Source organism: Lacerta agilis, chromosome 2, assembly GCF_009819535.1.
Source record: "Lacerta agilis isolate rLacAgi1 chromosome 2, rLacAgi1.pri, whole genome shotgun sequence".
Taxonomy (NCBI): domain Eukaryota; kingdom Metazoa; phylum Chordata; class Lepidosauria; order Squamata; family Lacertidae; genus Lacerta; species Lacerta agilis.
The window spans coordinates 50,068,207-50,093,942 of record NC_046313.1 but is presented as its reverse complement, the minus strand read 5'-3'; the positions used below and the strand labels follow the sequence as shown (position 1 = coordinate 50,093,942).

The 25,736-nt window shown below is 38.7% G+C and overlaps 1 protein-coding gene across 1 annotated transcript in view; it reads left to right on the top strand.

Moving 5' to 3' along the window:
* Window positions 1-25,736, top strand: part of STK32A (serine/threonine kinase 32A) — a 77,024-nt gene that overhangs the window by 38,002 nt on the left and 13,286 nt on the right. Inside the window, exons 6-8 of the mRNA XM_033139985.1 lie at window positions 15,987-16,024; window positions 20,783-20,872; window positions 23,779-23,876. Coding sequence (XP_032995876.1) covers window positions 15,987-16,024; window positions 20,783-20,872; window positions 23,779-23,876 — 226 coding nt within the window. The remainder of the gene's footprint in view (window positions 1-15,986; window positions 16,025-20,782; window positions 20,873-23,778; window positions 23,877-25,736) is intronic.

Below are 25,736 nucleotides of genomic sequence, written 5' to 3'. Positions count from 1 at the left end.
TTAAAATAGATGCTAGAGATATATATTTAACTTCATTACTGTTTTATAAACCATGTGCTTCATTGATTCAGCTGTATGAAAAAATAACCTGACATATTTCTCTGCTCCAGTCTTTCTGTGGCATTGTCCCTGTATCCAGAATTTAGATTTCTTCAAATCGATGGTAATCATAACCTGACACCTCTATACAGAAACACTTTAAAGTTAACAATGAGCAAAGCCCTATGTTTTTCCCAGACTCGGAGATTATTTGCAAATATGCTGCACAGTGGAGTATGTCATTTTTCCTATTTCTGTAAATGCTAGTTAGGAACAGATCAGTTTAACAACTAAAGTATAGGTTGGAAGGAAATAACTCATGAACTAAAATACAGCTGCATGCTCATCGAATTAAATTACAACAAATGTATGTGGGATTTCTTTGTAAGAACTTTTTGTCATAAATTGCAGCGATAGAGTCCTATTCATCCTATATTAGATAAGGTTGATCTCTGCCCTTGTTATTTATTATTTATGCTCCATACTATAGACACACAGGTGTGCTGCTTTCAGCAACACTTTGAGCTTTTACTTTTCATAAAATAAGAACAGGATAATGGTTTTTTGTTTTTGTTTTAAATATAACCAATCAAGTACAGTATCACAAAATAGCAAGCAAGTAAGCTTTCAGGTTCTCAAGAACTTCAGCCTGGATCAAGATAAAAAGGGGGTGGGGAAGCTGGAAAACAATGCTATCAATGGCTACTAGTCATGATGCCTAAGTACCTTTTAATAATTAAAAAAGAGAATAATTTTGACAAATTTTGAAAAGGTCATGGATAAACTGTATTAGTCATGAAGGCTACATTCTATCTACAGGATCAGAGACAGCATGCCTCTGAATGCCTTTCACTGGGAAACAATAGCAGTAGAGGGATATTGCCCCTGCTTGTGGACTTCACACAAGAGACATCTGACTGGCCAGTGCAGGATACACAGTGCTGGACTATATAGACCTTTGGTCTGATCCAGCAGACCTCTTTTGTGCAGACCTGATACTATAGCCCAGGTCTATACTTTGTAAAATAAAGTGTTTATTAAGTGCTATGGAGACATTATTAGGCTAGATCAGTTACAACCACAAAATGATTGTAAGAACAATGAAAAATAGTTTCATTTAAAAAAACAATTCCACATATAATACCAATTACAAACAATCAAAAACACTTCTACAGCTGAAAACGGTTAAAAATGGTCCAAATACAGATGCAAACTGGGATAGAAATCTTCAGTTAAAAATAGTAGATATCCATGTGCACAGAATACCCCCAAAGAGCATAGGTCAAATTGTGTTGACTTTCTTTTAAGGGTGTGCCCCGCTCTCCTGCTCTGTGGCACCAGTGGACTTGTTCCCCTGTGGTCTGTGAGGCTACTCCCCCCCCCAATACTTCAGGCCTTTTTGACATGCACTTGCACTATTAGCATTTGTGCTCAGTACATATGTTTATTCAAAAGACACCTGCTCCATTATAACTTGCATCCTATTGCGTGATATCTTAAGGCAGTTTTCTCTGCCTCTGGATGATGGCTGTTTGAATCTGTAAAGACAGATAGAATCGTCTCCCCTGCATAGCTTGGAAAAGTGAACAGCAGGGTATAATTTCAAAGAGGTAGAAAGCCGGCCTCCCATGGATGTTCTCCATTTTCATATTAACAGCTGAAATGCTTTGTACAATCGCCAGCGCTTCTCCCAATAGGCCTTATTCCCAAGATGCAATTTGGGTGTAAGTTAAAAGTTTCCTGTATTAATTCCACAGTGCTGTATCCTACAGTATATTGTGTGACCCCTGGGTGATTATATTGAACATTCTTATTTTTTCCTTTATTTTTAAGTTGCTGTTTATCAATAGTCTTAAATTTATTAAGAGAAGAGTGGTGTTAATTTTCCCAGATTCTTTCCCCCGAAAGTAATTTATTTCATTTGAGACGGTTGCTGATGATGAATGGGTTGGGTAATAATTTATTTGTTCATGTTGAATCCTGGTTTATGATAAAATAATAATAATAGGAACTTGTTTCTATTACTCCTCAGGAAGTAGCTATTAAGATATATAAACTCTTCTCCCCCACTCCCAAACAATTCTGTAAACAGTGTTTCAACGTGTTGGGAACATTTAGTGACTGAAGCAGTTACTTTGGCCAGAAACACGAATTCTAGTGCACAGTGTAATCCCATTTGTTTCAATCAGCTGTCTTTTTGGAGTGGAGATTGTAGCCTTTAGATGTCTGGCTTAAATGCTGAAATGCAAGAGTTAACAGGACGTGGGAGACTACAAGCCTTCCCGAAACCTTGAGACAGTGTGGAAAACAGGTTATATACATGAGATAAATGTAACATGATGAAACAGTTTTGGCCACCTGGAAGGTTTTGCTAGTCTTATAATTAACGCTATTCCCATATGGGGTGACATTAAATTGATAAAGCAGCACCTTACCTGTAGAATGCAACATCTGTACTTAGAACCCCCAAGAGATGTGCAGACAACTGTTTACTTTGTAGGAAAAAAGCTCTGTGGAGACAGCAGCAGTGAGTCAGACCCGAGTTTTTATTTTATCAGCCATCAGGTGAAGTGGCGAGAAGATCGCTAAACAACCTAGACCTGCCTAATAGAGTCTGACTTGCATGGCCACAACACTTGCCATCACATGGGTGCAGAAAGCACCAAACCTCCCCTTTTCTCAGTGAAGATGTTTGCAGGGTGTTTTCCGTGCTCTCTGTACTGGGTATTGAATTACAAGGCGCTTGACTAATTCCCATGGCAGGTGCTTGGGAAGCAATGTAATTAGCCCATTAAGATCAGGTAATTTCTTGTAAAGTCAATCAAGTGCATAGAGCAGGCGTATCAGTTGCCAACTTGCCTCCAGTTTCCCCCTCCCTAGTTTTGGAATATTAGTCTCTCCCCCCCCCCCATCATAGAGAAGCTACATTTCATTGAATAGATACTGAAATTCGTCAGAAATCCCGTTTCCTTGGTTATGATATTTTGGTTTGAAGTGCATTTCTTTCCCTTAAAAAAAAACAACCTAGATAAATGAAAAGCGTATGTTATAACAACTGAAATATATTATATATTTTTAAAATCATGCTATTACTAGCTGTTGCTAGAAAAGAGGTTGCTAAACAATCCATTGGGGAAGCCCATCCTTTAAACATTGTTAAGAATTGGATGGTTGGAACAGAGTACACAGTAATAATGGGAAAATTAAAAGAACCATGAAAGAAGGAGAAGGGAAGTAAAGAATGTACTATTTTATTGGTGGATATTGTATAAAATGTATAACTGAAAAATTTAATAAAATAATAATAAATTAGAATGAAAGATTTAACATTTTTACATAAGCTGTAGATATGGGGTAAAAGATAATAAACTGAAATGAATAGATTAAATTTCTTAGTTTATCTATGCATTCTGAAATAGAAAAGAATTTAGACTGTATGTGCTGGGTTGTTATTTTACTGTTAACACATTAAAAATTGCACTTAACTCTGCTGGGAAATTTTTGAAAGTCTCCCCAAGGTTACACATGTAATTCTCTTAACTGTGCTTTGATTTTTACCTTTTGGGAACTCAGCACTGTTTATTTTGTTTTTCTTAAAACATTTCTTTTTGCTGCGTACCACTGAGGAGATGATGGCTCTGTTTCAAGCCTAAATTGATTTCTGGGGAAATTTGTTTGTACGTAAAGGCTTCATACTCCTATGATAGCAATTACGATTGTGCTAAATTTTATTAACATTTAACTTTTCAATTAGAAACAAAACTCCCACTCAGACTGTATGATTGATTATTTCTGTGGAACATAAGATCATAAGAAGAGCCTGCTGGATCAGGCCAATAACCTGTCTAGTCCAGCAACCTGATTTCACAATGATCAACCAGATGCCTGTAGGAAACCCACAAGCAGGATTCAAGTACAGGACTACTCTCCCCTTCTGTGGGTTTCCAGCAACTGATATTCAGAAGCATTGTTGCCTGCAGCTGTGGCGGCAGAGCATAGCAATTGTGGCTTGATAGCCCTCTCCTCCTTGAATTTCTGTAATCCTATTTGAAAGCCGTCTAGGCTGGTCACTATCTCTGTCTCCTTCATTGGACTGATGTGAGGGGAAATATTGCTGCAAGGGATAAAATCTCTGCTCACTCCTTTCTAATGAACAGGAATAAGCATGTTTCACTGTGTTGCCGGAGCAGGTACTGTCCATATGGGAATGGAGTTTACAAGCAGTGAAATGTTTTACAACAGATAGCACATTGCTCAGTGGAGCAGTTAGCACAGGGATTGCAGCTGTGAATAAGCACCCATCCTTTCAGGTCCATCCTTTTTAGAAAATGAGGTGCTATACACTATGTGCCCTGACAAATAGGTGCCCACAACAGTTTTACTAAGGCTAGAACCAAGATGATCAAGGGTGTGGAAACCAAGCCTTATGAGGAATGGTGGAGGAAGATGGGTATGTTTAGCCTGGAAAAGAAGAGACTGAGAGGAGATATGATAGCCATCCTCAAATATCTAAAGGGCTGTCACAGGGAAGATGGAGCCAGGTTGTTTTCTCCTGCTCCAGAGGGTAGAATCCAAACCAATGGATTCAAGTTACAATAAAGGAGATTCTGACTAAACATCAGGAATATATTTCTGATGGTAAGAGCTGTTTGACAGTGGAACAGACTCCCTTGGGAGGTTGTGGGCTCTCTTTCATTGGAGGTTGGATGGCCATCTGTTATGTATGATCTAGTGGAGATTCTTGCATTGCAGGGGGTTGGACTAGATGACCCCCAGCGTCCCTTCCAACTCTATAATTATATGATTCTAACTCCTTGTTCTGCACAAAAGGCAGAGGACGGTTGCAAATGGCAGCAGCTTCGTGTTAAATTGTTTCCTCTGTAACAACTACAGTGGTACCTCCATTTACGAACTTAATTTGTTCCAGAGGTCTGTTCTTAACCCGAATCCGTTCTTAACCTGAGGCGGGCTTTCACTAATGGGGCCTCCCACTGCACCACTGGCGCACGACTTCCGCTCACATCCCGGGGCAAAGTTCGGTACCCAGAACACCTACTTCTGGGTTAGCGGAGCTCGTAACCTGAAGTGGTCGTAAGGAGGACAGTACGCAACCCAAAGTTCCACTGTGCAGTGATACCTTGGTTTACAACCATAATCTGTTCCGGAGGTCCAGTTGTAAACCAAAACAGGTTGTAACCCAAGGCGTGCTTTCGCCAATGGAGCCTCCCAAAAAAATATATGGGTTGTAATCCCCCCCCCCCAAATGGGTTGTAATCCAAAAAAAGGGACATGCACTTCCGGGTTTGATGTGGTTGTAATCCAAAATGGTTGTAATCCAAAATGGTTGCAAACCAAGGTACCGCTGTAGTTAGATTTATCTCATGTCTTGGCCTCATTATCCCCACCTATGCCAGCAGTCTGTGCTGTGAGGCAGGGAACAGGAAATGTTCCGTTGGTGAAATTATGCTGAGACATGGTGTAAGCCGAAATATAATAATCTCAAAGATTGTGGTGAACAGTACCCTGTTCTTCTGGAATCATGTCTGTGACCTCGTGCGGCACCACCAAACCCTTGAGGTTAGGGACAATCTCAGCTATGCAGCAGAGCTTTGCTTAGATTTAAAATCCGAGCACATCACAAAGTGGCCAAGCAATACTTTCTTGCATCTGGGAAATTGTTTTGCCCCCAGCTGTTTCTCCCAATTAAACATTCAAGAAAAGTTCCTGGGCTATTCTTCAGAAAAAAAGAAAGAAATCACAAATGCATCAGAGATGTCAGGCTCTGGAATCCCCCCCCCTCCCCCAGCGCTCAGTTTTGGAAACGCTTGCAGTCAGAGAAGTGCTTATTTATGTGAGACTAACTATATATAAAAACATGTTGTATCGGGGGAAACATAAGTATTAGGGGAAATGTGCTTTACAAAAATGTGTGCATAAGGCAGAATTGCACACACAAGAATAATATTTGAAAAAGTTTGCACTAAAATACTGATGAATTTTCATACTTAACAGTTTTCTGTAAACTGATGTGGAGAACTGAGTCAAAGACTGGTAAAATGTGAAACTAAAATTGACAAGATTTGCCCATCCCTAATAGCAGTGAACGTGCAGGTTTGTTGTTGTTGGGTTGTTGTTTTCTTTTTCTTTTTTTAAATTAAAATAAGTCTTTATTAAATTTGTGTTTCTTTAAAAAAAGAACAAAACAAAACATTAAATCTTTCATCACACAAATAATAAACATAAATTTACAATAATCTCTTTCAAATTATACATCAACTTTAAAATATGACTTCATATTGTTTCTACAATGGTTTTCTTAATATAATACTCATTTCATTACTCTAACTGATAATTTAGTTACTCTCATTCTTACAAATGAACAAAAACAGCAACAATATACATATATATATATAATTTAAATCTCCCATGTGCGTAACTTAATCTAAGCAAATCATTAGTTCCGTTTTCAAACCTTCTTTTTTTAAATATTCTTCCACATATTCCATTCTGCTTTTGTTTCTGTTTTTGTATATCTCTTATTGCCGCTGTCATCCGTGCTAAATTCATATATTCTATTAGCTTAATTTGCCATTCTTGGACTGTTGGTATTTTTTCTCCTTTCCAGGTTTTAGCTATAAGTATCCTAGCTGCGGCACATGCGTACAGAAGGATGTTTTTTCTGTCTTCAGGAATATTCTCGGGGGTCATACTTAATAGAAATATTTCAGGTTTTTTCCCAAATGTAATTTTCAACATTTTTTTCAAATTTTCATATATATTATTCCAAAATTCATAAATCTTTGGACATTTCCACCAACAGTGGAAATACGTACCTATTTCATTTTGACATTTCCAGCACTTACCCGAATTTGATCCATATATTTTTGCCAACTTCTCTGGGGTAAAGTGCCATCTATATACCAGTTTCATCATGTTCTCTTTAATTCCAGAACATGCTGTAAATTTCATATTATTTTTCCATAATTTATCCCATTGATCCCTATATATGGGTCTCCCTAGATCTTGTGCCCATTTCGTCATTACACATTTTACTTCTTCATCCTTTAATTCCCATTCAAGTAAAAATTTATATATTTTTGATAGTGGTTTATTCGAATTTTCTAATAGAAATTCTTGTAATTTTGATTTTTTTTCTACAAATCCTATTTCCTTGTGTTTTTTAAATATATTCTGTATCTGATAGTAATGTAACCAACTTGCACATTGATGTTTAATTTGTTGATACGGTTTCAAAACCCATTGGTCATTTTCTTTCACTAACAAGTCTTGATAGGTCAACCATTTTTCTTCCTTAATTTTATTATTCATCGCTGTCATCTCTAACGGCGATGCCCACCATGGTATTTTTGGTTCAATCAAATCTTTAAATTCTATCCAAATTTTGTATAGGGATTTTTTAATTATGTGATCAGTAAATTCTTTATTACTTCCCTTTTTTCCTGTAACAAATATGAATGCCACCCTGTAATATTCCTGAATCCTTCTAGTTCCAACAGTTCTTTGTTTTCCAATAAACACCAGTCCTTTATCCAGCACAGACATGCTGCTGCATAGTACAATCTGAGGTCCGGGACTCCCCATCCCCCCCTTTCTTCGTATCTGTTAAAATTTATATAAGATTCTTTCTTTTTTCCCTCCCCAAATAAATTTACTTAAACTTTTTCTCCATAAAGCAAATACTTCTTTTTTCCCCACGATTGGCAACATTTGGAACAAGAACAAAAACTTCGGTAATATTGACATCTTAATTGCTGCTATTTTGCCTGAAAAGGATAAATTTAGATTTTCCCATCTCTCCAGCTCTTTTTTAATTTCCTTCCAAGTCTTTGAATAGTTATTTTCAAATAAATTTATATTATTAGCCGTTACTTCTATACCTAGATATTTCACTTTATTTACTATCTCCCAATTCGCCAATGCTTGTAATTCTTCTACTTCTTTTTTCCTTATATTTTTTGTAATTATTTTGGTTTTTTTTCACATTAATTTTAAATCCCGCTATTTCCCCGTAAATCTGTAATCTATGTTTCAAGTAATTTATTGAATCTATTGGGTCTTCTAACATAATTATAATATCATCAGCGAAGGCCTTAATTTTATAATTGTTTCTTCCTATTTTTATTCCTTTTATATTTTCATCTTCTTTAACATCTTTAAGTAGACATTCTATGGATAGCAAGAATAATAGGGGTGACAATGGACATCCCTGACGAGTGCCTTTTGTTATTTCAAATTTTTCTGTTACTTCCCCATTTTTAATTAAGTTCGCTGTGTGTTTGTTGTATATAGCATTTACTCCATTTAAAAATTTTCCCTCTATACCACTTTTTTCTAATGTTTTTTTCATGAACTTCCATGTCAAATTATCAAATGCCTTCTCGGCATCGAGGAATATAAATGCCACTTTTTTGCTTGGAAACCAATCTAAGTATTCAACCAGATTTAAAAATGTTCTCATATTATTAGACATTTTCCTCTTTGGGAGAAATCCTTGTTGATCTTGTCCAATTATTCTGTTTAATACTCTTTTTAATCTATTGGCTAATATTTCAGCAAAGATCTTATAATCTACATTTAGGAGGGAAATTGGTCTAAAATTTCCCACTTGTATGTTCTCTCCTTCTCCTTTTGGAATTAATGTGATAAATGCATCTTGCCAGGATTTTGGGAAAGCTCCTTCTTCTAAAATTTTATTCACTAACTTGTGATATATCTCTACCAATTCTTCTTTAAATACTTTATAGTGTCGATTTGAGAGACCATCCATACCTGGTGATTTCCCTGGTTTTAGCTTTGCTATAGCCAAATAAATCTCTTTTTTTGATATTACACTGCTTAAGAAATCTTTTTCTTCTTCGCTAATTTGTAAAGGTTTCCGATTTGTGAAATACTTTTCTAATTTCTTATCACTTATCTCTTCTCCTTTATACAATTTCTTATAATAATTAACTAAGCATTTTTGAATATCCTCTGGGCTGGTCCAATTTTTATCTCCTTCTTTAATACTTGAAATTATTTTTTGGTTTTGTTTTTTTCTTAATTGCCATGCCAATAATTTCCCAATTTTTTCCCCAGATTCAAAATATTTTTGTTTTGTCCATTTGATTTTTTTCTCTATTTCTAATCCCACCAGTATGGATAGTTCCTTTTGTAAAATTTTTATCTGTGTTGCCAGGTTTTTATTTTCCGGATTTTCCCTCCATTCCTTTTCTTTCTCTTCTATTTCTTTCTTAATTCTTTCCATATTTTTTTCCCTTTCTTTTTTAACCAGACTTTTTTGCTGAATATACAAACCTCGGATAAATGCTTTACTTGCATCCCACGTTGTTGTCAACTCTATTTCCTCTGATGTATTCCTTTCAAAGAACTCTTTCAACAATTCCTTCAGTTTTATTATAAAGGTTTCATCATTTAGAATACTCTCATCTAGTCGCCATCTATTGAAATTAAATTTCCTGTACTTCTCTTTTATTCTTACCATAATGGGATTATGATCTGTTAATGATTTTTCCAATATCTCACATTTTATTATTTTTGGGAGTAAATTAGATGATATCCACATACTATCAATTCTTGACGCCGAATTCCAAACCTCTGAATAGTGTGTGTATTTTCTTTCTTGGGATTCCTTATCCTCCAGCTATCTTTTAAATCATAATTTTCCACTAAATTAAAGAAAGATTCTGGCAATCTTCCTTTTTTCCCCTTATTTTTGTTTGATCTATCTAATTCTGGTAAAGCAACTCCATTAAAATCTCCTACTAAGATAATTTCCTCTTCCTTCACAAATTCTCCATTTGTTTCTCTAGTTTTTTAAAGAATCTTTTTTACAACCGTTTGGTGCGTAAATATTTATCACAATCACATTGCCTTTTACTGATTCACTCGGACACCTATTACTCTGCCTTCCTTATCTTGGAATATCTTTTCCGCTTTAATATTATGCTTAACATATATCACCACCCCTCTTTTTTTCTTCTTATCTGCTGAAAAAAACTCATTTCCTAATTTTTTATTACATAATATTCTATTGTGTTTCTGCGAAACATGGGTTTCCTGGAGGCATATAATGTCCCATGCGTCTTTTTTTAATATATGTGCAATCTTATTTCTTTTAATTTTGTCATTTAGCCCATTCACATTCCATGAAACAATATTAAGATTCATCACTTTATAAACTGAATTTAAAATCTTTCAATTAAGATACGTCTTGATATCTGTGGTCTATTACCTATGCAGTACAATTTACATGAAACTTCTTGCAAAAGGTGAAAAATGATCTTATTTTCAGGATTAAACAATATCTTACAATAAAAATAGTCTTATTTTCGGTAATTTTATTCGGCGTTTTAATTCTCAACTTCTTTTTGATCTTCCTCTCCTATACCTAGTTCTTTCTTGAATCTCTTGCTGAATTTCTCTGCTTCTTCCGCCGTTCTTATTGTTTTCTTCTTTTCTTTGAATATAAATGAAAGTCCCTCTGGGAACTCCCATGTAAACCATATTCCTCTCTTCTTCAGGGCCTCAGTTAAGGTCTTATAGTTCTGTCTCTTTAGTATCAGTCTTTTTGGGATTATTTTAAAGATGGCAATTGTCCTTCCTTCAATTATCAAATCTGCCTGTTTTCTCCTCTGTAAAATCTTATCTCTAAGTAGCATTGAGTTCAGAAAGATCATACAATCTCCTGGTTTCCTAACATTTCTTGCTCTCGACGTTTTCATTCTGTAGATCTTATCTATGTCCAACAAGAGATCATCTTCTTTGACCGATAGCCAACTTGCCAATTCTTTGATTATTTTTTCCTCTATCTGTTCATTCTCCAATTCTGGGACGCCTTTCAAGCGCAAGGTCAAGATTTTCTGCTTCATTTCGATCATGGCAAGTTGATCTGCCAACTCTTCTTGTTGTCTTATAATATTTTGTCTTTCCTCTTCTTCCTTTCCTTGCATTCGTTTCATTTCTTTCTGTTCCAAACTTATTTTCTTAATTGAATCTTCGTGTTTATCAACCTTGACATTCACTTCTTTAATTGCTTTTTCTAGGCCTTTATTTTTGCCATACAGGTCTTTTATCTGTCCCGTCATTTCCTGAATCATTTTGGAATTTTGTTCTATTTTGGATTCCACTGAATCCAGCTTTTCATTTAAAGTCTTGTTCATTTCTATTATTAATTCTTTAAGATCATTCAATGCTTCATTTTCCACTAGGATTGATTTCCTTCTTGTATCATTAGTTGTTGTACTTGAAGTGGTTGCTGTCTTTTTAGTTGCCATCTTATAGTCTTTATCTTTTTCCAGCAAATCGTTCTTATTTACTGATTTATTTATTTATTAATCAACAAGGCCCTGTTATTCCTCTAGAGGGAGTCCCCTTTTTTATTTTTAAACACACATCAGTCTACTTTCTATATTTGGGGTGCAATTTTCTTACAGCCCACTAGGTGTCACTGTGTCCTTTATAATATTTCTCTTAGTCAGCCTGTCTCTCTGCTTTCGTTTTGTTATCCCTTTCCTTGCCTCTTGCACTTCAGCTTCTACTTCCTTGAAGAAGGAGGAAGTGCTTGCCAATGGATGATTCAGCTACTAGTAAGTCTCCATCTTACTTTCTTTATTTCAATCAGTCTTAATTTCTTCTCTTCTGCAACACAGAATGTAAATCTTATAGTCTTACAGTCTTATTAATTTAAGCGCCCCTTCTTTCTCTCCTCTTGTCGCCGTTCTATCTTAGAAAGCTCGGGGGTTAAAGTCCATTTTCTAGCGTTATCTTCTCTAATACACTGTCTCAGCGCTTTATTAATGATTCACGTCTCTTTCTTAAGGAAAAAAAACCCCTTTAAAATAAAGGGACCACACGGGGTTCCTGCTTAGCAACTTTCTTTCCCATTGTACAAAGCAATCCTTCGACTTTTCTCACCTCCCGTGGCCAGTTTTAATTTCTGCTCAGTTCTTACTCACTTTTGGTGCTCACGGAAGGTTTTTATTTGTTTGTTTCTTCTGCTGTCGAAGCATTCGGGTGCTTGCCGGACGAGTTCTCAGGCGTCTGCCGGTGGGAAACTTGTTATGTTTTGCGTCGGCTCCTCTCCTTCACCTCCGTCCCAGAAATGGGCTACCAGTGAGGAATTCTGCCTTCTGACGCTGCTCTTTCTCTTCCTAGCGAAAGACCCGTACTCTCGCTGTTTTTTGGGGGGGGGTTGACGCCAATTCCCCCCCAAACTTCTACCACCAGTTCACGGTCTGCTCCACTGCTGAGGAGCACCGATTCTTGACTCGCACTCTAGCGCACCCTCCAGGAAGTCGGGTTGTTGTTTTCTTATAGCTTTTTCACATCTTTTCTTTGCTTTTAAATTGCTGTTAGGTTTCTTCTGTGGGAACAACAGCCTTTTCAAAATTAAGTGATATTAGAAAGCGGTATTGGAGACTTGCATCATATTTCTTTCAGCTGGTGCAGACTTGTCGTACTTGCTGTGGACCAGAGTGACAAACTGGTTGTTGCTTGTTACTGCAAGGAACTGCCTGTAAGTAGGACAGAGGCAGCCAGCTGTTCTTCGTACGTAGATGCTGCGTGAGTGGCTGTCACTGTTTTTATCAGTAGCTCATGGCAAGACTGACAAATACTTTTTATGTGGCCTGGATGATGTTGCTAATGCAACAGCTGCAACAAAACGGTGGAGAATTAACCTCATGGGCTTGTTCACATGAACTTACAAACATAGCAGCTTATGCAACGGAGTTAATTAGGATAACTTTTGGAATTTGGGCGATTTTTCCTTCAATAGAAAATAGCTATGACAACTGCTCTTAAAATACACTGATTTGGGGTGCAGTGGGGTTGGCAGCAATGTAATCTTGAATGCACCCACAGACGGGTGGCAGCCTGGGCCAGGGCCAGAACCCCTGGGGTTCTCGCTCCTTGGTCAAATGCTTCTTTCATCAACTCTTTTCATCTGCGAGGAGTCATGTATCATTCAGAAGGCTCCTGTCACACTGTGATTAGACCCCAACTTCATCCCAAAGGGTAATTCCATCTTTCGCAGGGCTCAAGAGAGGTCCTCCTTTCCCCCTACCCAAAGTCCAAGTCAGACAGGGGGAAGGAATGGTACACTGGATGTGTGCAGGGCCATCAGGATCTCCCGCACGTGCACAGAGGCACTGAGCCGATCAGAGGCCAGGATGTGTTCCCTCCCATCCAGAGCCAAGGGGCACAAGGCCTCTCCTTGTGTAGCTCTGTTCTGGCCATGGGAGGAGCAGCATTCAGTCACTCCTGATGTAGCAGAGCTACCCACCCTTAGAGGAGGGTTCATGCTCCAGGATCAGCTCCACCTTCCCCAAGAGCCAACGCCAGATGCATAAGTGCTGCTCTTGGAAATGGAAAGATCAGGCAACTCCCCAGGAGTTACAACCATTTCAGCCGTAAACTCAAGGCTTTTCTGCAGAATTTCACAAGCTTCCCACAAGACACCAGGTGTACCGGGAATCTATTGGTACACTGGCAGGGAAGCCAACAGAAATAATTTTTTAAAAATTTAAAAAGAACCCCAAAGCTATTAAATCACAAGGCTGACTGGCAGTAAGGGAGTCTGGAAGACCTTTACCCAGACTGGGAGTCCTGGAAGGCCTTTCCCATCTGGCCTGGGAAGGCAGAGCCTGGACTGACTCCAGCTGCAAAGCAGAGGTTGCTGAACAGACTCTTGGGCTGGGGAGCTGCTGTTATTTTTTTGTATCTCTGTTTTAGATCCTGTTATGATTTATGTGGAAATTGTTCAGTGTGGTTATATATATTTAATGTTTTGCTTACTATTTATGACTACTTTTGTTGTAGTTATGTGGGGTTTTTTTCATGTTGTAAGCAACCTTGAGCGTGGTTTGAACTGTGGAAAGGTTGCATACAAATAAAATGATGTCTGTATGCCTATGTCCCCAGTGTCATTAGCAGATGGGATCAGGGTCTGCTTCGCCAGGTGGTATGTGAGGGGTCCTATGGGGGGCGTCATTGGGAATCGCAATCCATCTCATTAGCAGCACCGTTGCCTTGGCAGCACTTGGGACCTGAGCTCCTCTGGGTGGCATATACAAGGTGGCCATTTGACCTTCGCCTTCCACTTTCATGAGTATTACAAGCTATACATACTCTTTTTTTTAAAAAAGCTACTTCTTGCCAGCAGTGAGATAGGCAGTGGCAACCCACACAGGATCATATTTCTCCTTACAGATAAGTAACTTATCACGGTGAGTACCAATGTTCGCATTTAAAAGAAGATGTAGAAGTCACATTCAGAACGTAGATTATGTTGCCATGGAGGTGGCCTAGACAGAAGTATGTCAATCAATAAGTTCAAAAAGAACACTTTTTTGCCATTACAGTCTTCCTGCAGTTGCACCTTACACGATAGAAGCTTTTTGTCCATTGTTGTAAAAGTACTTTCAATAGACTAAGCATGTCCTAAATGTCTTGCCAAGGGTATTTTGCTTTTGGGGAAAAGAGCCTGATGCATTAAGGAAAGCAGCTGAAAAGTCAAAGCCAATAGAAGTTGTGTTTCCCGCTGTGTTTGTTCCAAGCGAAAAATCAGTTAAATTGGGTTCCATATCCAGATGGAGCTCTCTGTCTGCCTATCTTGGTCATACTTCTAAAACACTGAAAGGAAAATGATATTTAAAAAATGCAAAATTGAAAAACAAAAAGGTGCTCCAGTGTTTGCAGTAATCTATAATATATAGAGTGTCTTGGAGTTTATACTTGGGATTACATTAGTTGTCCCAGAAGACAATCAGGATGTTTCAAGGGAAATGGCAAACCTTAGTTTGGATTGTAACACTGGGGGAGAAGGAGTGTGTTGTGATTATTATGCATGAATTTCATTTGGGATGGTAATACCAGTTTCTGTTGCCATTTTTTTGGATAGTCTTCAGATTGGAAGACTCTGTAGAGCAGATTTTGAGGGCGTGTAAGGAGAGGAAGAAGAAATCCTGTTCCATGATTAGGGGAACTGCATGGGCACATTGGATTCAACCAATAATGTTTAATAAAGTTACACCAATATATTCTATTTTAATACTTTCCAAATCTTATTAGCCATGAGAGGAATTCATTGTTGTGATAAGGTAAATGTTCTTTCAGCGCAAGCATTTCACTTCAACAGCACATTCTCCTCTTTCCTCCCCCTGCACACTGTTCTATGGGTTCTTCCAACTCCCCCAGTGCTATATTTGAGAGACATGGGAGAAGCCATGTTGCGCTAGCAGAAATCCTTGTGCATGCTTTTGCTAACAGGACTAATAAATCAATGGCCTCATGTGTTTACTGGGCTCTTTGGCATTTCAACCACAAAGCGGGGGAGACAACTGCAAGCAGTTCTGTTGGTGGTGGTGGGGTGGGGGGGAATCCAAACATGATCAGTAGTATAATATCTTTATAAGGACTATTTTTAAAAAAGTAGTGCAATCACTTTCAAGTGTCACAGAACTCTTCATCAGGCTTCACACAAAGAAATAAGGGGAAAGGAACGCGAAGGGGGAAATAATGTTGCTCGGTAGAGGGCATGGCCAGTAGCACTTTCTGTAATCCATTACAGCTGTTGAGGAAGTTGGTGGACAATTAAAAAAGTTATTTGTAGACAAATTAAGTTGATTGTGCCCAGAGTGAAAGATCAGAAGTTGTCCCTGTATTGCTAAATGGAACATATGGGCTCCAGACAGTTTTTTGTTCGTTTTACAGAGTTTTAACTGCAGGTATGATTACAATCAGTGGGTGGCACATAACAGAAGGACTTGAGTATCATTCTATAGATTGCCAAGAGTGATTTGGGTGTCCTTCAGTTTTTATGAGGAACGTGATGCTGCAGTAAGTCTCCCCCCTCCCCCCAGATGTAATACTAACTACTGCTGGAACCTTCTCTCTCTCTTTCTCTCTCTCTCCATCTTTTATTTTAGGGACATAAAGCCTGATAACATCTTGCTGGATGAACAGGGTAAGAGCCAATTGTTTCTTACTATAATAGTATCCTCACACATGCAAACCTGTAGCAAAATACTGTCTTAGGTGAGCAGTGCAGGCTTTAGGAAGCCACCATGTCACTGTGAGATGGAAAACAGGCTGAGGCCTTAGCTCTGTACTTCTGTTGAATCAAGGCATGAATGACAGATAACTCTACAGCAGGCCAGGTTAACTATAGGTTTTCTTCATCTGCACCTTGTGACCCAACTTTTAACTAGAATGATGGCCTCGTTCAGAGGTTACTCTTGCATGCTATACCATTCTTCTTTCATGTGCCAGGAGAGGAGTTGGAAATCATCCATTTTTAGTTTTGAATGAACCACTGTTTACCATTATGTCTGAACATGGGGAAACTTATCTCACAAAGGTTAGTTCAAACTTGCCAGGATCAATTGGTGGTTTCAGGATCTGGTTTGTTATTCATAGTAGGAACCAATCACAGTTTCTCTGAGTGAGAAACTTTGATTTATTCAAAAGCAAAAGTGTTACCTTTTTATTTCAGTTTTTCCCATGTGCGTGATGGATTCAAGCAGGGGCCAAAGCTCAGTGGTTGAATATATGCTTTGCATTCTAAAGGGATTCAATTCCTCATATCCCCAACTAAATGGATCATGTAGCAGGTGATGGGAAAGGCCTGTGTTTGAGGTTTTAGAGAGCTACAGCCAGTCAGAGTAGGCAATACTAACTAGATGGACAAATAATCTGACCCATTGTGTCACCTCCCTGTCTTTCTAGGGAAGGGGAAGGGGGACTCAGTGAACATGAAGCTCACTGTGGCGTAGAGTCATACCTTTATTTATTTATTGACAGCATTGATAATGCTGCCCCATACGTAACCAAGTTTCTCTGGCTTAGCACTATGTCTGAACCAGGCTGATAAATTTATCATGAACAACAACAATGTTTTCCTCCATAGAATAAGGTTTTAATTTTGGATGCTTTTGAAGGAGAACCTGCTGTGGCTCAGTGTTTCAGATGCACCGCAGTGCAACATAGCTGTGCAATCAGAGATAACAGAAAATGTGTTTGGAGAGTACTATAGGTGCATTTGGGATGCTGAGCTGCAGAGCATTTCCTCCTTGCTTGCTCTTCCCCCCCACAGGAATGTGCAAAAGTTTTATGCAGCCTGTTTGAAGGCAAGTTTCCTTTTTAAACATGCCCAACCTATGCAGGCTCAATGCGGTTTCGTTCCAGTATGCATGAGATCACTGGGTCATAGATGCATTTTTTCACGTGAAAACCATTTATGCCAGGGGTGGGGGAACCTGGAGTCCTTCAAAGGTTTATGAATTCAAACTCGTATCCACCAGCAGCATCCATGGTTTAGGTGCTTCTGAAGAGGTTCCTCAAGAGCACCTTCCTTGTCATGCTGCTCTCACACCATTTAAATGCAGAGTAAATTCCTTGCTTTGCCTCCACAAGGTGTGAGCTATTCTCTGCTGTTTCCCAGAATAGTCCACTCTGTGGTAGACTGAGGCACTCTGAGAAGGTGAGGAATGGGCAATGTTCTGATAACTTTACATTAAGAAACAATTCAAGAGGAGGAACTCGCACTTCCATTGATGTTAATATGTGTCTAAATGCTATAATTTTTGGAGCATGGACAGATATTACAGTCATAGGCTTGGGCTCAAGGAAGACAGTTGAAAAGAACTGCTTCAGAGGCTTTTCAATTTTTGATGCATTTGGGACAGCATCAGAATTCTATTTGGAATTGTCTTTTCTCTACGTGCCCTTGAAATCCATGCCCTTCTGACTATTTCCTCTATGCAATTTCTCTGTGTGTTTCTCCAACCATGGCAGGAGAGTTGTGTGGTTCCACTCATGCGTGCAAAGAGCCTCTTACCTATAGTTCAATTTTGTTCTTGGTTTTCCCCTCAGCCATTGTTTTTGCAGCATCTCTATCTATATTTAGACTGCTAAGATTGTGCTTGTTTTCCAGTGACTTGCTCTCTCCTAGGGAATGGTCATTCAAACTCAAGCTCAGTCTGTTGCACCTTTGCTACATTTATGCCAAACTGTGGGTGCTTCCAGACTGTCTCTATTTTGGGGTGGGATTCAGCCACCCCCTGGCAAATTCAGGTTGCATAATTAAGGCTGATTTGGAGCTCTTGTGAAACAAGCCCACTTCTCCAAAATACTGGATTTTTTGCAGTAAGGAAGGTGATGGGCAAACACTCTGGAAAGTGTGGAATGACACTTCCTTTGATGCAGCATTGTCTAAACTCCCCACAAATAAATAGGAATGGTTGCTCTCTTTAAAAAATCATCATCATCATCATCATCATCATCATCATCATCATCATCATATGTCCCTGCAAGCAAATCAGGCTGAATGTTCATTAAGCAGGTTGCGTGAAAGCACCCTGTGTAAGAAAGAGGTTGTGTTAGGGCTAACTTCAATGGGCAGGATCAGCTGGGTGGAGGCAGGTTTTTTGGGCGGGGTAGAAAAAAAGGTGTTGGTACTCACCATGAAGTTGTTACAGTAAGTGCCACACTTTTAACATTGGGGGGGGGGGAGGTTCTGGCACTGCATATCCTTGAGTACCCCCAGAAAAAAGGACTGGGTGGGGGGAATTCATAGCTTTTCCTTTCACTTGGTGGGGGGGGGGAATCTTACTTTTGCTTGGTAAACATTTTTTAAAGTCTCATACCATTATACTGAATGTCCACAATTTAATGATTGTTGACATTTACATCTGCATGTTGGTAATCTCAGATAAATTTCATTACTATCTAAATATACATTTATACATACATTTTAGTCCAGGTGTTAACTGCTTCAGTGATGAAATATTTCTTAAGTTTTTCACCATAAAAAAAATTAGTCAGGGGCTGTCAGCATTCACAAATGAATATCATGTTTTCAAACATTTCTTTAACATGCACAACACCTTGCGTTTTTTCATTCTGTTTTGGTAGTTTAATGTTAACTACATTTTTTATTTAGGTTTTTAAAAAGTTCAACTCTAGAGTCTAAAACCAAATTGGATCCACAATTATTTATGGTGCTGCTCAGAAAATTATATTCACATCTTATGTGTGGTAGTAACTACACCAAGCTTCTTCTCAAAATACTAAAAGTTAAGATATTTCTGTGTGAGGTGTTCCTCATAACATGCTTTTTTAATAGTTCAGTTTTACAGTTTACTATTCCAATTACTTCTGCTTTTTAAGAAACTATGGGTTGTATTTCAAGAATTAACTTCTGACAAACAAGACAGCCAAAATGCCATCTCCCTGCTTCTTTCTCAAAGAATATCAAAGGTTGAATAAAAATAATGGCATCTATAATTCATTATTTTATTAATACAATTTCCCGCAGGGAAAGGAGAGCAATAGAGAGGAAATGAAAAGTGATGCAAGGATGGAATATTGCCTTGGCCTTTCACTGCTTCCTCTGTTAAGAGTTCTCTGAGGAGTCATTTTAGGCTTGCCTTTTCTTTTCTCTTTTTCACTCTACAGACACAAGGAAGGGGGCACCATGGTGTCTGATTCTCTAAGATAGTTCAGGCTATGCATGTGCTGCTTGCCAAATCAGTTGCTGGGGAGGGGGGTGCATGTCAGATGTAATTCATGGTTTTCTCATACTGCAGGTGATAGACTCTGAGGGACAATAGCGCTTAAAGCAGGGGTCAGCAAACTTTTTCAGCAGGGGGCCGGTTCACTGTCCCTCAGACCACGTGGTGGGCCGGGCTATATTTTGAAAAAAAAAATGAACGAATTCCTATGCCCCACAAATAACCCAGAGATGCATTTTAAATAAAAGCACACATTCTACTCATGTAAAAACATGCTTATTCCCAGATGGTCTACGGGCCGCATTTAGAGGCAATTGGGCCGCATCCGGCTCCCGGGCCTTAGTTTGGGTACCCCTGCCTTAAAGCATTCTCCCTGCCTGCTGAGATTATGCTTCTAATGCAGCCTTTCTCAACATTGGGTCCCCAGATGTTGTTGGACTACAACTCCCATCATCCCTGACCACTGGTTCCTGCCAGCTGGGGGTGATGGGAGTTGTAGTCCAATAACATCTGAGGACCCAAGGCTGATAAAGACTGTTCTAATGCAAAAAAGGCATCAGCAGTACCAAGTGGGTGCATTTGCTCACCCAAAAAACTTCATTGCAGCACCATGGCTGGTAGAGGACCATAGCAGAGTGTGCTGTCCGACCATCTTTGAGCAGCTTGCAGTATACCCACTAGAGGTACTGAAGTATGCTTGAGGTGATCATGGGAAACACTCCCCTGTAGGAATCACTTCTTCTACTGCCACAATTTATTTATAAATCCCATTTTCACTCTTCCGTTGAGCAAATAGAGTGCTCATTTGCTTTAGCTGGGGTGAGATTTTGGCTTTGATTTCTGATCAGCAGTGCCCCGGACGACGTGGACCTCTGAGCCTAGGGATTTACTGTGTTACTTTTATTATAGCACCTTGCCAGCTCAACAGCCAGGGTACTTTTTATATTTCCTCCCGGGCTGTTCAGTAAGGGAGTTGATAGGTGTTGGCTTGTGCAACCACATTGCACTTTCCTGCATTGGGGCCTCGGTGTTTAATAGGAGAAGTTGCAGAGAAGAGAGCAAATTCAAAGGACATAGTGCAAATGATTGATACTCTTTGCTCCCTGTTTCCTCATAATTATATATAGCAAAATGAATAGCCATGCCAGAATGGAATGTTATGTAGATTTGAGATGCTCATGTAAAAAATGGTTTCTTTACCTCTCTCTTAGGACATGTGCATGTCACAGACTTCAATATTGCCACTGTGATAACAAAAGACACTCAAGTCACCACTATTGCTGGCACTAAACCATATATGGGTGAGTAGCTAAAAATTAAGGCACAGTTTACTTCTGTTGGTAATACCTTTGTTCTAGGGTTGTGCTCTGAGCATTTTAATTCTAATTCTGTCCAGATATTAAAACAGTTTTGCTTCTTCTTCTTCTTTTTAAGAAGCAAAGGGCCAGTTTAGAGGAGACTCCATCCAGCCTGACACATGGAACCAGCATACTGGTCCCACCTCTTCCAGCCCCAGCAGAATGGCCCATCTCATTGCTGCCTATGTGCCTAAAATCTTAAGAGTCTAGGGCAAAATTGCATGATTGGTTCTTGGGTTTTGTGTGTGAGATGTATGCTGCAGTTGGGTGGATAGAGATGATGAAAGGTGGCCCAGCCCATTGACTTGACACATGAGACTGGGAGAAGCCTTTGAAATACCATCTGAACTAGCCCCCAAAGTATAAATGGATATACAGAATATTGATGCATCATCCTCAAATGACTGGCAACACCCCTTCCCTGTTTTTGGGTTACCAAGAAATATAATGAACTTATTATATACTCTTTGAGAATTTAACAAGTGCTCACTTCCAGGAATTGTCTGTTTAACTTGGCTACCTGAGGTAGTGGGATTTGTGTGTTGGTACCCTCCCTTTGATCACTTATTTCATATGGTTGTATTTTTTCCATGTTTGTTTTAATTTTGAATGCTTGTTTGTTTATTATTACACTTATATACCACTTTTCCCGCAAAGAGCTCAAGGTGGTGCACATGGTTTCCCCTCTTGCCTTTCCCCCCTCACAACGACCTTGTGGGGTAGGTTAGGCTAAGAGACTGTGAGTGGCCCAAAGAACTTTACAGCTGAGTGGAGATTTGAATCCTGGTCTCCCTGGTCCAAGCTTAAGGAGCCACGGTCTTCCACTTCAGGAGGGCACCATTTCTATGGGTCAGACACCGGAGTTAGCATCTCCACCTCCCAGCACTTCAGCAAAAGTTAGGCCACTTCCATTTAACAATATTAAATAATGTTTTGATTACTATAATGCATGCATCTGCTCAGCAGCTACAAGCATTTTATTTGTGATCAAGGGGGGGAAAGGAGATGTACTTTCATGCATATATATATCTATAGATAGATGATAGATAGATAGATAGATAGATAGATAGATAGATAGATAGATAGATAGATATTTGTGCATTTGCAACCCAACTGCGTCAGTCAGCCAAAGTGTGACTTGGAAATTGTGATTCATAAGTGTAAAAACTTGTACAGAACCAGAGAACGTAAGCATGATGAGTCAGTTCCCCAGTGCTCCATGCATTTGTGCAGTGACCTTCTGAACCTCAAGAACATGGCAGAAGTCTCCCAGCTCATTTTCTTGATGGTAGTTTTGGTTAGGTGACAAAAGTAGAAGGATGCCATGCCTCCTTCATATTCTCTTTTAGTTAGAGGGGAATGAGAACATTCACAGAGGAAGGGGCAGGCTTTTGTGCTTATACCACCCCACCCCACCCCCATTCTCATTCCAAATATCATTGCTTAAGCATCTCCCCACTCCCAAAAATTGCTTGAAAATACTTTTTTGCCTTCTAGATTTGTTTATATATTTGCTGGGGGTATTTGTATTCTGCCATTTATCACAGTGAGTTGTGATCCAAATACAAATGACAGTAAATCATAAAAAAAAAAAATCATAGACCATAAAGCCAGTTTAAACAGCAGAAGCAGGTGGAAGAAATTTCAGAGTGGGCTATTCACCCTAAGTCAATTAACTCATTAAGTACACTAAAAATGCTTAGGCAAACAGGTAAGCCTTTACTTGGCACAGGAATGAATATCCTGCACATTTGCAAAGGGAAAGCATTCTCTATCTTCTAAAGTAGTTAGTAAACTGATCATAACAATGGATGAAAAGTAAATTATGATGGTTGAATAGAATTATTAATCTTGCAGTGAACTTGGTTGCAATTGTTATAAATATGGTCAAAATTCAAAAAGCGTTCAGAAAAAAATGGCTCTTTGATTAATAGATTATTATGGAGGTATGGAAGGGAAGAAGTACATTGGCAGTCTATGGACGTAACTTTTTAGATGCATGTGCACCAGACTTGAGATGCATTTGTTCCTTGCTCTGAGATGTAACTTCTCTAGAAAGCAAAACCTAAAGAACTCTGGTGTACATGTTTGTTGACAGATGTTTAAAACTGTATCTCTCCAAAAGGCGCAATATTTACTCCTTCTGATAAAGTGTTAGGGCTGAGCCATAAGCAGCTGTAAGAGGGGACCGGGACCGGGGAGCTAATGATTGAGTCAGAGAAACTGACTCAAGGAACCAGGATAGGAATCAGAGCTAAATGTCACCCCAAAACACACCAGAGCCAGGGAGATGATTATTGTCATCATCATGTTTATTGGTAGGCTACATTTCCATGAGATTATCCCTAAAGCGGTTTAAAAAAGATCAAATGAACAGCGGTAACATTTTTTTAAAATAAATAAGAACAATTGCAGCTAATCATACTGTCAGTATAAGTAAAGCCTCATTTAAAAATAGCCCATACAGTGGTGTATAAAATAATACAAATAAACTAGCCTTATTTAACAGCTTAAAACTAAAGAGGAGGCAGACTAAATCCTAATACAGAAATAAAAATAGTTGTTGATGCCCCATTTTCACAAGGCATTCCACAAGGCTTAGGTATACACATTAGATAGCAGCCTTTCTCCCAGCTCCCATTTCTTTTAGTTCATTTCCCATAGCTCACTGTTGCCCAGGCAAATCAGGAAGCCCTTCTTGACTAGGTGGGCCCAGAAGCCAGCCAGCCATGGCCCCCAAAGGGTCTGTCTCCATTTGGAATATATTCTCACACCAATGGAAGCAAAGGCAATAATCTTGCTGTAAGATTCCCAACGAAAGCAAATAACAACTTTCTCTTTTTCCCCAGCACCTGAGATGTTCAGTTCTATAAAACCCATTGGCTATTCCTATGCTGTTGACTGGTGGTCATTAGGCATTACAGCCTATGAACTTCTTAGAGGCCGGGTACTGTACTGTTCATTTATATACTTTATTGCTCTATACATCCATTAATCCATCGTTTTCAGGTTGTCCAGCTCTCAAGCTCTTTGTCCATTTTTAAGATCAACTCATTAAAATTCCAGAGAGAATCACTTCGGTTTTAAAAAAGGAATTATCTTACTGATAAATATGAATTTCTGATAAAGCAGTTGCTAGAAAATATACCAGGAGATCAGCAGGAACAAAATGTAGAAAGATATTTTACAATTGCAGAATGATCCTGCAGTTTGAAGAAGAAATGGACCACTGTGTGTGAATTAGTAATCCAACACATTTCATGTTCCAGCATGTCTTGCTGCTGGACAGGATGACAACATATTTCCGAAATGTTTTCTGGGAGTCTTTAGAAGTTAGGTCAAACCAGTAGGCAAAATGGGAACTTTATTGCAATGGATACACCTAAAAGCTTTAAAAAAACTTTATGAGCAATATGTCTCATTGCTAACATATAGAATATTAGCATCAATTTTGCGATAAACTATGCGTGAACAGTCCCACTGATTGCAGCCCTGGAGATACAAAGGCAAGTGAAGGTGTGGGAGGAGCACATGCTTAACTGGAGACGTTAAGAATATTTTTGCTGCAGCCCATCACCTTGCACAACCTACAAGCTGCTCAGCAGAGTGATAGCTGCAGTAAAATTTTAAAAAAAGCATTTTGCTGCACATGAGCTTCATCTGTGACTACCCAAGATTGCAGCATCCTGTTTCATTTCAACCTTAAAAAAAAGCAGGATAAGGCTTCTGTTTTGTTTTGCTCTTGTTAAATACAGTAATTGTATTTATACCAGTCAGATCTTTTGGTAAAGTAAGCAGGGCAGAAATAATTTAAACCTCTGCTTAAAATTGCTTCTTTAAAAAGTCTCATAGTTTTAAATTTTAATTATTTTTAATTTAATTAGTCTTAATTAAGGGTACCTTAGCGTTTTCATCCAAAACAGCTGTTCTGAAGCATCCAAAATGTGACTTCATTTAAGTCACAACTACAGACTGCATGTTGGTGGGGGAGTGAAGTGGCCAAGTTTAGATATCATTTCAGTCCCCACTTTGTTTCCGGGGAAAACGAGCAATGCAGTCTCATGTTAAAATATTATGCATACATGCAGCTGAAGATAGATATATTTTATTTGTGAATGTGCTGCTGGCTGGACAGAATTGTGTATTTGTATTTAGTCTTTTCCACCATCCAATTAGATGTAGTTAAATATGTAAGATATGCATAGGGTTGCTGCTAATAAAAATCTAAATGGGGGTTGCAAAATTAGTTCCTTACACTCCAGCGCTTTACTTCACATGTACTTTGCCTTTTCAGTTGCATGTGTTCTTCCACATGGCTGGGGGCTGTGTGTCTCCCAAAGTCAATGTTCCCTAAAGCAGTCTACTTTTTTTTAGGGTTAGATATTTGCTTCTCACTCTCCTGTTATACATGGGCATTATTCAATAACCACTTGCTAAGGTTGTCAGCAAGAGTGAAAAGCCCTGAATCCAACGTTGCAGTAACATTCAGGTATTGGTGACCTGAAAAACAGGAATGTGTTCTAAAGCTTGCTTTATTGGATTTCTACTCTGCCCAAAGGAGTCCTTTGACATAGCAGGAAATTAAAATGTTACCATACACTACAGGCATGGTGAAGTATTCCTCCATCTTCCCGGTAAATAAAATAAAATACTGTAGAGTTAAATCTTATGAATAGAAGTTGCTTATAATAATTCAGAAATGTTCTTGTATCTAAATCTTTCCTGGAACCCTGGCAGATTGCTTGTCTATCATGTATCACCTTTGAAGATCTATACTAGTAATGGCTGAATGGTCTGGCAATTATGG